Source organism: Acartia tonsa, chromosome 4 (assembly GCF_053477335.1).
Source record: "Acartia tonsa isolate MP-2025a chromosome 4, ASM5347733v1, whole genome shotgun sequence".
Taxonomy (NCBI): domain Eukaryota; kingdom Metazoa; phylum Arthropoda; class Copepoda; order Calanoida; family Acartiidae; genus Acartia; species Acartia tonsa.
The window spans coordinates 3,306,998-3,320,638 of NC_137263.1; the positions used below are offsets into that span (position 1 = coordinate 3,306,998).

Below are 13,641 nucleotides of genomic sequence, written 5' to 3' on the forward strand. Positions count from 1 at the left end.
TTTTAATTGACATGTTATAGTGGTTTTAGTCTATTGTAATTTGAGGAAAAGTTTTTAATAGAAAAAACTTAGTACATTAGGATTTGTTTAAAAATATGGAATGTAAGGGCGCGAAGCGCTAATTTTTCAATCATCCAACAAAAACTTTTACGATAGGGAAAATTATTTTCATCATGACTTATCTGGGGCTAACAAAACTGAATTTAATCTTATGATTTTTCAATTTAATATCTGCGTAAAGCTGTTTATAATATAATGTGAAAAATTACTATTACTTTAATTTAGTGAAGAAAAAACAGTTATTTCAGATTAAATACCAGTCATAATGGAGGGGGGAGGGGGAACTTATGTATATTTTAACCTTCAAAATTAAAATACTTACTTAAAGTAGTCTGTCCTCTACAGTTATCATTCTAGATTTTTTCATAATAATGAGAGATAAATTTTAATCCTAATCCTTAATTCATTTGGTTAAGTAATTCCTGAAAAGTACAACAAGGATGATATATTCATTATTAGCAATCTACAAAGCAGAACGATGTCTGTCTGTCTGTCCGCCTGTTTGTCTGTCTGTCAGAACCTTAGGATCTCAGTAACCACTGAATCGATTGGGATCTACTCTTCAGGGAATATACCTACTGGTCCTGTGATAGTTTTAAGCTATTCTATTGGGGGATTGGACATCAACAACCCCCCCTCAAAATTTTTTTTTTTACTTTACGTTGCTCATTTAGACCTCATTTTTTGGTCATTTTGTTCATCCAGAAGGAGGTAAGGAATGGGGCATGGGGGTTGGATGGATGATATCGTTATTTTATCCCGCTGCGAGCATCACTTTATCAGAGTACATGAAAATCTGGTGCAATATCCCGGTAATGATAAATTCACTGATTAGATGTAAGATAAATAAGCAATTCAAGATCTAACCCCCAAGAGACAAACAATTACCATAATGATTTTAAAAGTAGCTTTACAACCAATATTTCTAAAACATCTTCATGATTTTAAATAAAACAAGGATGATAACATCCATAAAAACGAATATGTAAAATCAGAAGGATAACTCTTGTATGGTGAAAGAACTTAATAGGCAGAACACAAATTTGATTATAGAGATGCCTTGCTTATAACATTGTACTTTGTTATCCTAGGAATCATAATTCCAAAAATGAGATAAATAGGATGATTATATCATATTAAAAAGTCGTTGCCAAAAAGGGTAAAAAATTTGCATTTTTAAAATAGACGTATGAACTTTTTGGTGACGATTTTAGGAAGATGAAGAAGAAAGTCCTTCAAAAAGGAGAGGAGGAGTGTGAAAGAAACGCCTAGAAAAGAGATGGATAGTAACTCGTTATGACATAAAATGATGATTTTTTGAGGGACTTTCTTCGTCTTCCGATTATAGAGTTGCTATTTTTCCTAATTCTTACATCTATGTTATAGGAATCATCATGTAAAGTTTGAAATCGCTAGGACAAATCTAACATGTCTAAATTAACAAAAAAGAGCTAACCGTTCCGAACGGACGGACGCATGGACGGACCTTCCCTAATTTTAGAAAAGCTTTCAAAAAAATTAAATTATCTCTGTTATTTCCTTAGAATGGTAATATAGAAATTGTTTGTTTTTAAGATTATTATCCTCCCAATCAGAAGCTTGCATACAGCTGTGGGCCCAGATGAAATTTAATTTCCCCTAAATAAAGGTATAAAGGTTGGTTCCTTGAAATGGAATTCATTGAAATATTTCATCTAACAAACTAAGTTAGACAAAATTGGAAATAAAATTAAAAATTGAACAAACTTACATCAGACTTTTTTTTTGTATTTTTAGTTTGTGTGCAATAAAAGTGGACTGTTATCCAGGGATCTTAAGGGATGCCTATAAATTGATGATTAGCCACAATAATATGCGTTATTACTTTTTCCACAAAATGAAAATTATTAATGGAAAAATTTGGACATGTCTCATTTGTATGGACCAATGGAGATTTATATAAATTACCCAAAGTTTTTAAGTCTAATGAATGTGATACATTTTATATAATTTTGAGTACAAGTATAATTTACAGTCCAATGTCTACACTCCACCTATTTGACAAAAATGTTGCTTCAAGAAAATGGCAAATAAAGTTGGAATAACAGTCTGGAATGATATAAAAAGAGAATTACAGATATACAAACTAACAAAGATGAATTTAAAATTATTTTTTCTAAATTGTGTTTTATACCTGAAAAGAAACATCAGCAATTGAAGGTCCAACTTTCTTTCTTATTCTCATATAGGTATAGTTTGCTCCACTAAAAAAAGTTTTTAAATAAATAAGATTAGTTTAAATGAATAGTGATGCCTTTTTTTAAAACTAAACAAAGATTACAAAAATATGAAGACATTAACTAAATTTCCCATGAAATACACTCAATTTGTATCACTGATTTGAGTGCAAAAATTGGACTGCTGTTATACAAAGTTTGAAATAAATAGGACTATTCTAACATATCTAAATTATTAAAAGACTGTTAGACTTGTATAGACTACGGTCGACTTAAAAAAAGAATTTACTTTTCTGTTTTAGTCCACATAACTGCAGATTCTAAATTGTCCTCCCCACCCTGTAAATAAATAATAGGTAATAAAAAAATAGATTTATATTATGTAAGGTTGATGGTCTTCAAAATTCAACAAAGGCATGTTATGGGAGCATAGCTAGTTTATAACTGTTCTTTTGAACTAAGCAACCTTAATTTTATTATTAATATCCTGAAAACCAAAACTCTTACTTATACATTTTAGATCAAGAAAGGGAGATGATTATGGTTGTTTATTGTAAACTCTTTACTTTTTAACTTACCAAAATTTATTATTAGTATTCAAACCTTGAAGCTCAACAACCTTAATTCCTTACACACAAAATGCTTTCTAAAGAAATGGGGATTATCAAGCTTGAATATAGCAATCTCTTTCCAATTAACTTACCAAACTTAATTCTTTAGTATTTAAACCATGAAACTTGGCAACCTTGATTCCTTTCTTACCTATTTTTCATCAAGAATGAATGTTATCAGCTTGTACCAACTTTTATAACTTAGTATTTTTACCTATGAATTCAGCAACCTTTAAAAACACTTCCTCATTAACAGGATATGATTGTGCTTAAATCAACCTTTATTCCTTAGTAATCATAATCTTTAAATTCAGCAATCTTAATTTGTTACATACAAAATAATTAACAGAATACGATTGTGCCTAAATCAACCTCTATTTCTTAGTATTCAAACCTTGAAACTCAACAACCTTAATTCCTTACATACATAATACTCCTTCAAGAATCAGGGATGATTGTGCTTGTTTATAGTTAATTCTTTCCTTTTAACTTACCAACCTATATCTTTTAGTATTCAAACCTTGGGACTCAGCAACTTTAATTTCTTCCTTACCAATTCTTCATCAAGCACAGGAGATGATTGTGCTTGTACATAATAATCTCTAACACGGTGGTAGGGTCCATCCCTATAACAAGAATGATTATTTTCATAAGTAGCGCTGCAATAAGATCCTTATAAAATTTTATTTGATAAAATATCAGCAATTTAAATTTAGTGTACACATTTCTGTATTGTTTGGACAGGTATTGTAAACAAATAATATAGTGACAAAGTAAAGAGCATCTTGACCCAAGTTTATAGATAATATATATAAAAAAATAATATATTTTTTTAAATTTATAGTGAAATTTATAGTGAAAACACTCTCTAAATCTTTTTGATAATTTATCGGTCTGGCAACATTTTACCGGCGCAAAGTACTCCCGACAAATAAGCTCTCCCATTGGCTAACATTTTTTCGCGTCCCACTATTGGTCAGCTGACACACACTCACTCAGCACCCTCGGATCCGCCATCTTCACTTCATCATGGCCTGTAGTACGTGTGACAACCCAGAATATTGGTCAAAATTTAAAACAAATTTGGACGCAGCTTTGGATGTTAAGTTTAAAGAATATGATGCGAATATAGCCAAGGTAAGGGATGAGCTTATTCATAGTACTTTTGCCAGTCATAAAACCGAAATAAACGATATTAAATTGAGAGTCTCAGATTTAAATGTTAAAATACAATCTATCGAAGGCATTGAAAATTTTGTCGATGCTAAATCTGTTGCAAGTGAACAAAAAGCGATTAGGACCACGATTACACAACAAAAAGACTATTTAAACTCTGTCGAATCGTCGAGAGAAAATTTCGTAAAATTTCAACTTCTACAAAACTCGATAAGAGAGCAAAGATGTCGCGATTGGAGTTGTAGAATAGTGAACTTTCAGCAGCCATGGAGCCGTGAAAATATCACTGAGTTTATAATATTCAGAAACATTATAAGGCCCACCCTTGAAGCCGCCGTTAAACGAGGGGAATTAGAATATATCCCCTCACATTTTTGTGATATCGTTGAGCGTGCTCATATGCTCCCATATACAAAGGGCCAGATCCCCGTTTTTATCTTTCGTTTTATGTCTAGATCCTACCTCGACGCGTGGATGAACAATAAGAAGGCTGTGCTTGACCGTTACAACGCCGAGATCAAGAGGTTCAACCCCAGGAATAACGCGTCACCGGTCCCGTTCTTTCCCAACAGATTAGTCCAGGCGAAACAAGATATGTCAGACCTCAATAGGAAAACCATGACCTTTGTATATGCCACCAACCAGATTTCGAGGGCCAAAGTCGCTGGCCAATATGTTCAATTCCAACTCAAGAACGGCAGCCGCTGGATACGCTGCCTTAACCCGTTCGGCAAAGACCTGAAGGAAATGGCTCAACCCATACCTGGAAGCGAAGATTTTTTTCTGTCTGAGGCACCGCCAATCCTTCGTTTCAACAAGCTAACGCCTGAGGAAAGGAAAACATTCTTCTCGAACCAGGCTGATTTAACAGAAGATGACTTCCCAAGGCAGTTTAGTACAATTACTGCCCACCCAGCCAGTACGATTCAACATAATTTAACGTCTGCCCCTGCCCCAGTTCTTGAGGACCTGGCTGTGTTTCCTCCCATAGATTCTGCTGCAAGTAGTGCCGCAACTGCAACCGCCGCAACCGCCGCACCTAGTGCCGCACATGCCGCCGTTGCACCAGCTGCACAGTCAGTACCTGCCGCCGCCGCATCCGCCGCCGCCGCCGCACCTGCCGCCGCGCTCACCGCCGCACCTGCCGCCGTGACCGCCGCCATATCTACATCTACTGCCGCACTTGCCGCCGCGTCTGCCGCCGTACCTGCAGCATCTATTGCCGCACCTACCGCCGCACACGCCGCCGCACTTGCCGCCACGTCGGCCGCCGCATCTGCCGCATCTACCGCATCTGCATTTGCCGTTGACTCAGCACCTTCTGATCCTGTTGCCACGAGGGCATTTACCGTTGACTCAGCACCTTCTGATCCTGTTGCCACGAGGGCCAAAGCTAGAGAAAGCAAGAAAGCAACAAAGGCGGTAATCTCAACATGAAGTTAAGTATCTTGTACAGCGAAAAAAGGTACCTAACTAAAAACATTCAGCATAGTTATTATTTTCGGAACGATTTGAATATTTTGAGTTAATCCTGATCCATATGACGTGGACTTTATAGTAATAATAATAATATTATATATACATTACTTAATACATTACTTAAATATATACATTACTTAAATTTGCTAAAGCGTCTATGTCGCATATTAATCTTAAAACTATGATCTCATTCATACCTCTGTTTTCTTTTCTTTTTTTCTGCTGATTAGCATATAAAATATATGGAACTTGTATGAAAATGAGTAGGGGGAACTAAACTAGCTTTTAAATGTGTTGCCACCCCCAACACACACATAAACTAAACGCAATCAGAATAAACATAGTAAATATAGTAATTTTTTTCGTTTCAACGTTAATATTTTGTATATTAACTATCTTTATTTGTCCATTAATATTTACTGTGTTTCAGATGTCCATACTTGACGTTAAAACGATTCCTCCTGCGGTGCTCCTGGACCAGCTCTACTATGACAAACCTCCCTAATGAACAAATTAACCAGGATAACGGTAACTTAAACGATAACATTGGTCTAAATCTTATGAATCCGATTTACGGCGACTACTTTAACGATTTCGAAAATGAATTTGGAATAAATTGTGTTTTTTCAAGTGAACAAGGTATCGTACAAAAACTGAAAACATTCAATGAAAACCTTCTCAATATTTTTAGTATTAATTGTCAGTCATTACATTCTAAATATAATGATATTGTCTCCACTGTAGACTTCTTCAGACAACATGATATCCAATTAAATGTTCTGTGCTTTCAAGAATTATGGCTAAATAAGGATGTAAATATGGATTGCTATGGAATTAATAATTATGATTGGCACGTTAAACTCCGATCAAATAACAGGGGGGGAGGGGTGGGTATTCTAGTAAGCAAATATTATAAAGTAGATAAACTATTTGATAAGTTCTCATTTAAAGAAAATATCCTTGAATCTATTTGCTTAAAAATTTCCTACAATGGTCTAAAGTTTTGTTTATTAAATTGCTACCGCCCACCCAATCAAAGCAGTGCTGAAATCGAGGAATTTTTTGAACTTTTTTTAGACTTGATTGATAGAATAGCAGCATTAAATATACCATACTTTATTGTGGGAGATTTCAATTTTGACCTTTTTAAAATAAGTAATATAAACAGCAATTCCATGAGAATTATTGAGTCTTTTTCTTTTAACGGTATAATAAATACTGTTACCAGAGCCACTAGAGTTACTAGAACCACTGCAACCCTTCTTGATTTGTTCGGGGTAGGTAACTTTATTCAAAACCTAATGTCATCTTTTGTTTTAACCTCAAAAATTTCCGATCACTTGCCAATTATTAATTCATTCCGAATAGACAAAGTAAATAAACCCAAACTTCCAGATTTTTTTGAAAAAAGAGAATTGAATGATGAAAACTTTGATGCCTTAAACTATGCACTCTACCACACTAACTGGAATCACGTTTTAAGTCAGGACAACACAAACATAGCTTACGATAACTTTATTTCAACCTTTTTGAGACTTTATAATGAAAAGTGTCCAGTTAGAAAAAAACGAAAAAACAAACGTACCCAGCCCCAGCAGCCCTTCATGTCAGATTACTTATTGCGTTGTAGATTGCATAGAGATATTTTGTACAGCAACTTTTTAAAAGATAAAACAATTGAAAATGAAAGTATTTACAATGTCTATAGGAATAATTACAATAGGCAAGTGAGAAGAGCAAAGATTGACTATTATAGAAAACAAATAAGAGATGCAAATGGGGATGGGAAAAAACTTTGGAAAACTCTTAAGGAAGTCATTGGGTTTAATAAGTCTTCCCCTGAGTGCACATACCTTCAAGTAGGCCCTAACAAAATTGAAAATGACCAAGAAATAGCTAACGAATTTAATCGTTATTTTAGTCAAATTGGGTCTTCCCTAAGGCCTGAAATTCCTTCCACCCCCAAAAATTTCTTTGAATACTTACCACCCCCATGTCAAAACTCCCTCTTCTTTGAACCATTGTACCCCTTCAAAGTTATTAATATTATTCGTAGCATCAAACCTAAGCGTTCCACAGACATCAATGATGTCTCGATGTATGTTCTGTCTCGCTGTGCTGATACCATTGCCACTCCCCTAACACATGTTTATAATTTATCACTTCAAAATGGCATTTTTCCTGAAAAAATGAAAACTTCCAAAATAGTTGTCCTTCACAAATCAGGTTCACTCAGCGAGGCAGATAATCATCGAGGCATTAGTCTCATTGATAACTTTTCCAAACCCATTGAAAAATATGTCTGTGATACGCTGGTTAAGTTTTTAGAGGATAGGTCTTTTTTTAGCAATCGCCAGTTTGGCTTCATGAAAGGGATCTCAACCTTTCACAATGTACTGAACTTAAGCACAATGATCACCCAAGCACTCAGTCGAAACGCTTCCTGCATGGCCATATTTTTGGACATAAGGAAGTGTTTCGACATGATAAATAGGGACATCCTCTTTAGCAAACTGGAGAATTCAGGGATAAGGGGGGTTGCACTCGAGTGGTTCCGTAGTTACTATGCAAATAGGAAGCAGCGTGTATTTTTTAAGGGCCTTTTCTCCTCTACTATTGAATTCATTATCATTGGCGTACTTCAGGGGTCAGTCCTGGGACCTATTCTTTTTTTGATTTTTATCAATGACCTAGTTTCATGCAGTGAAGAGATCCTAATCAATCTCTTTGCTGATGACGCGGTGGGCTTCATTGAAAAGCAGAATATTATTCAATTAATCAACCTTGCAAGGGAGCTTGTCCCCAGACTGACCCAATGGTACAATGCCAATAAGCTTCTCATACACCCCCGCAAGACCAAATGTATGGTCTTTTCCTCCCCCCGAGAGATACTCACCCCCGCTGAGCTCGCTGCTAAGACCAACTTCGAAGTTTATGTAGACATGAACAATCACAATGAAAATGATGAGTCAAAAATCACTAAGTTGGATCTTGTGAGCGGTACCAACGAGGGTAGTATCAAACACTTGGGAATTCAATTAGACGAGAAAATGAAGTTTTCTTATCATCTTGAAAAAGTCTATAGCAAAGTGTCAAAAATAATTTATAGTATGAAAGTAATGCGTCATTTGTTGGACAAGAAACATCTAAAGCTACTCTACACGTCTTACATTAAGTCGAATATCGAATATTGTTGTCTCCTGTTCACTGCCTGCCCTATGTATCTGTTAGCACCAATTATTAAGCTACAAAAGCAAGCCATTAGAATGATTGAAAACTTGCCAAGCAGAGCTCACACAGCTGAATTTTTTAAATCTAATGGCATACTTCCATTCAACCTATTAATTGAATTCAATGTTTGTAAATTCATGCACGCCTATAAATCAGGCATTTTTCCCAAAATCTTTGAAAACACTTGGAACTTTGTTCAAGACAGACATACGTATGGCACAAGGAACAGGAACAACTTTGCTTACGAACCGGGCACCAATAGAAACTTTCTCCTGCACGCCCCTCTTAACTCTTTCCCAACTATTTTTAACAACCTTCCACTTGAAATTAAACTAATTGATAATAAAAATATTTTCAAGCAAAAATGTTTTACTTATTACCTAAATAAGATTGAGTTTTAAAATGCAAATATTTTTTTTTCTTTCTTTTACTCAACAAATGCTTTACTAATGTTAAAACTCTGTTCTTTTGAAATTTTGAATTTGAATTTTTGTTTTAACTAAGTTTCTATCCGTACTTCTTAGTATTTTTTAGCCCTCGACTTTCTGTAAGCATTAAACTACTTTGTTAAAATTCAATAAAACAGCATTTCCTTAACCTCAAATCACACCGAATAGGTTCCGTAGGAACCGACACACATACCCAAGTATAGAGTAGCTTGGCATAGTTTGTTTTTTATCCATTTTACTGTTTTACATTTTACATTTGACTTTATATTATTTTATCCAGTAGCTAACGAATCGCGCAACCTCTATCTATATAATAAAAAATAACAAAGTTTTGGTTGAATTTTGGCCGAAAATATATTTTATTTATTAAATTTAGTTATCGAAATTTATTATGATGACTATCGCAGACTGGTTAAGCTCATGAATAGTGGGCATAGCCATCTACTCGTCGTAGTCGCTGGAGTCGTCGACGCCGTCTGGTTCCTGATGGAGTAGCTCCTCCAGAAGGTCCTGCTGGACGGTGACCAGGCGGTCCATTGTGGCGATGGCGTCCATGTTGGCCTGGAAGGAACGGGCGTACGTGGGCATTACTGATATTAACCTCACGACTAACCCATAGTTGGAATACATCATGCGGAGGACTTCCTCATCGATGGCATCGTTGCGGAATCTCCGCCACATCAGCATGTCGCCCTCGTGCACAACGCCCATCAACCTGCGCTTGACCATAAACCAGAGGTCCAGACAGCGCCTGTCTACCCCCGGAAATGGGAGTAGATCAGGCACTGCCGCGAGGTTCAGCAGCTGCTGGACGCCGTGCACGGGTACAGGATCATCGACTTCATCGCTAGAATTGAGCATAGCGATGAGCTCCTGCACCTGATCATGGAGGGGAACATTTTCCTCACCTCCAGCCTCCTCCGGAATTTCCGGCGCCCCGTCTGGTATAGCACCTTGGCCTTGTCCTACTTCTTCTTCTTGATCTGACATCTTGGAAACAATTGAACCTTGACCTTACCTACCCCATATTTATACCCCCTTTGTGTTTTAATACCATGCATTATGCAATCTTTAATTCAAATTATTAATTAGTAATAACACTTTCCCTACTTCCGTTTCCCGCGCAATTTTCCCCTATGCTTCACAACCAATTGTTTCCCCCCCGCCCTTTTTTCTTTATTCTGCTGTGCTATACCAGGAAACCACTCTTCCCCCCACCCCATATTTCCACCCCATATTTCCCCTCCCCACCCCCCCTCCCCCTATGCACATACCAAACGATAAGCGCCGCTCCGTCTGTCTGGCTGGTAGCCACGACCGCGCACAAACCATTCACCACGCCCCATTTTCTTCTCTTCGCATTCCCCCCCCTCCTCCCCTATACCTTTTCAATTCCTTGATTTCTCTCCCTTAATAAACTAGTCTCTCACTTCATCAACCTATATTTTTTATCCTTATTTTTTTGATGCTAACACAAAATTATTCCATAGCAACATATTAACATATTAACAGACATCCTATTGCTTTATACATCTTTCAAATAATAAAATAAAAGTTCATAGCAAGATATCTAGGATTTATTAATTAAAACAAATCGATGAATTTATGGTACATTTTAAAATTATATTTTTTAAATTTTCAAATTCTTTTTCAAATCCTCAAATTTTAACAGTATTATTTCTCACAAAACAGTTTTTTTAATAGCCATATCAGACACATCTTGTAACGATTTTGCAGCTTTTTTTCTGTTGATTATTGTTGATTTTTTGTGGATGTTTTGCGGACGTTTTCGCGAATATTTTTGCGGATATCTTGTATATGAAGTCGCATAGAACCTGACCATAACCGGTCCTGACCGGTAATGGCCACTTTCTGGAGCTAAAGCTGGAGACAGGCCCCCTCTTGTGCAGTTATCCGCTGAGCAATTTCACCTAATTTAGTTTCATGATACTCCAAGTCTTTGTTTGGGTTGTACAGAGTGAGTGCCAACTCGGTTTCTAGATAACCTTGATGGTATAGTAGACGGGCTACCTCACGACGCACTTCCTCACTGACATTGCCACCATTAACTATATTGAGAAGTCGTTGATATGTTATTGTCAATCTATTGCATAGCGGCTGCCACATTTGTTGGTATTCTTCCTCTCCGAACATTTTCGTGCCTAAACAACAGTAAGATTAAAACTCCACTAAAAGCTAAGCTATGACCAAATTGTGCGCGCAATAGCACGCCACCTTCTTTTTATCTTACCATGACCCACCTTTACCCTTCTCTTTCAAAAAAGTGAGATTAATGGATTAATGTAAACTTTTTTCGAGCACAAACCACTCTCCCCTCACCTCCCCCCCCTCTCCCACCCCCCCCCCCATATTGATGCCCCATTCACAGCTATGCTGTGACCAGTTCTCAAAACATAAAAATCAGATTCCGGAGGAATCGAACCTTACACATCTAGGGATACATTCCCATTATCTCAAAATACCAAAATCAGATTCCGTAGGAATCGCACATGACCTATCTTTATTTTGTACATTTGTACATCAGAGGATTATTATATCCCTTCTCAAGAAATAAAAATCAGATTCCGTAGGAATCGAAACCAATTATTACACCTTGTTCACTTAGGTACATTATATGTTATATATTAGAGTATCTTATTTTATTTTTGGATTTCTGGATTGGACCAGCGTTATCGCGATATTTATCGTTATCCTGTAATTATTGGTGTGGAGATGTCCTTAGACCCGGACATAACTCCACTCTATAATGAAAATAATTTGTTACAAAGGAAACTGTCTAGGTAGAGCTGAAAAGGGATCACAACGGGAATAGCGACTTCTTTTGAAGGTTTTGGTTCCTTAATTGTTCCGAATTTACGCTTGGAGAAGTTGCAACTGATAGTAGGAGGATGTCTGAAATACACAGCAAGATATTGTATTCTATCATTGTTAAGATTATTTATTATTTATTTGCGCATATAACATTGTATCGGCTTGGCAAGCGTCAAAGTACACCAGTGGCTCCACAACCCTAAATGGGTTATGCCAACTATCTGGTACAATGTTGCATGGGATTTTTCTAGTCAAAATGTTATTTTCATCCTATTCGAACTGGCCTGGTAACTAGGTGGAGACGAAGTTCGGTCAATTCCATGCTAGGTACTTAATAATAGTTATTATGTATATTGTTATCAAACCTGCATCAAACATAACAAAACAGAAGAATCAAACCAATCAAAGCATAGTAACTTAATGTATGATATATATCTAATAAAATATGTTGTACCTTTGAGGAAAATAAATCTTATCTTATCTTATCTTATCTAAAATTATTAAACAGCATATTATATACACAGGTAGGGGGGGACATTGAGCTGTTTATTACACTGGTCCCCAAAGTTTTATAATAACGTTTTCTTATTCTTTGGCTTGGCAACAATGAGGACTTTTATTGAATTTCGAATGTTTGGTTCATTAATTTGTGTATTAAAACGTTTTAACCACTAATTTTAATCTACAGAAGGGGTAATTTTGTGTATCATCATTGGAGATGTACATCAATTTTTCGTCCATTGTCTTATCCCTTTAGATTTCTGATTTATATAATATAGCAAAGCTTAGTGAAAAAGTAATAGATTTTAAAAACCTACATTTTACCAGTTACTTTGTCTTTCTCTCCTTTGTACCTAGGAAAATTTAAGAAATGATATATTTTTATTTCAATTTAAACTTCTAGAGTCAAAAATTTTTCATAATGTTGATTAAAATAAAACCCATGAGACAAGTAATGATTTTTTCCTTCTTTTATGCTTGGATATTTCCCCTACTCCTTTGAATAGGCTATTGCTGTGTCTTATTAATGTTCTCATCCTTGCAAAGCTTTTCTATAATTAGATCTGTACGTCCGTCCGTAGCTCTATTTGTTATTTTAGATTAGTATTTTAACTGATGATTCCTGTATCGCTTTGTTACGATTTGAAAAGCGTTTGAGTTTTTCAAAAACGCTTTAAAAATATTTTTTTTGTATTATAAAATTACCCTACTTATCTGATTTTTGGAACAATGATTCCTAGGACAACAAGGTACACTATCTGTAGCGAAGCATCTCTATAATTAAGTCTCAAAAATGTAAGTATGTGCTGAAACAGTATCCTGTAATTAAGCAATTTTGCAACAAGTTTATATACTATTTTTTCTTTGCCATAAAATCAATATTTTGCTTATTATTTTTGACACACTGAAGGTGTTCATGTTAGTTTGTTACACTATTTGATTCCATGATTATATGGATGTTGTCATCCTTGTTTTAGAATAATTATTGTTACCCACCAGTTGCCGACGACAATATCTGAACAAGCCATGCCTATAATAATTTGATCAATCACGTCTGCTAAATTGGATATATGATACGTGGATATT

At 35.7% G+C, this 13,641-nt stretch overlaps 1 protein-coding gene across 1 annotated transcript in view; it reads right to left on the reverse strand.

The window, feature by feature from the left end:
- Positions 1 to 1,578: 1,578 nt before the first annotated feature.
- LOC145318151 (uncharacterized) overlaps positions 1,579 to 13,641 on the reverse strand; it is a 61,283-nt gene continuing 49,220 nt past the window's right edge. The window contains exons 15-20 of the mRNA XM_080159498.1: positions 13,552 to 13,585; positions 12,873 to 12,908; positions 3,441 to 3,513; positions 2,566 to 2,615; positions 2,234 to 2,303; positions 1,579 to 1,698 (exon numbers count right to left, since the gene is read on the reverse strand). Of these exons, the coding sequence (XP_080015624.1) occupies positions 1,579 to 1,698; positions 2,234 to 2,303; positions 2,566 to 2,615; positions 3,441 to 3,513; positions 12,873 to 12,908; positions 13,552 to 13,585 (383 nt within the window). The remainder of the gene's footprint in view (positions 1,699 to 2,233; positions 2,304 to 2,565; positions 2,616 to 3,440; positions 3,514 to 12,872; positions 12,909 to 13,551; positions 13,586 to 13,641) is intronic.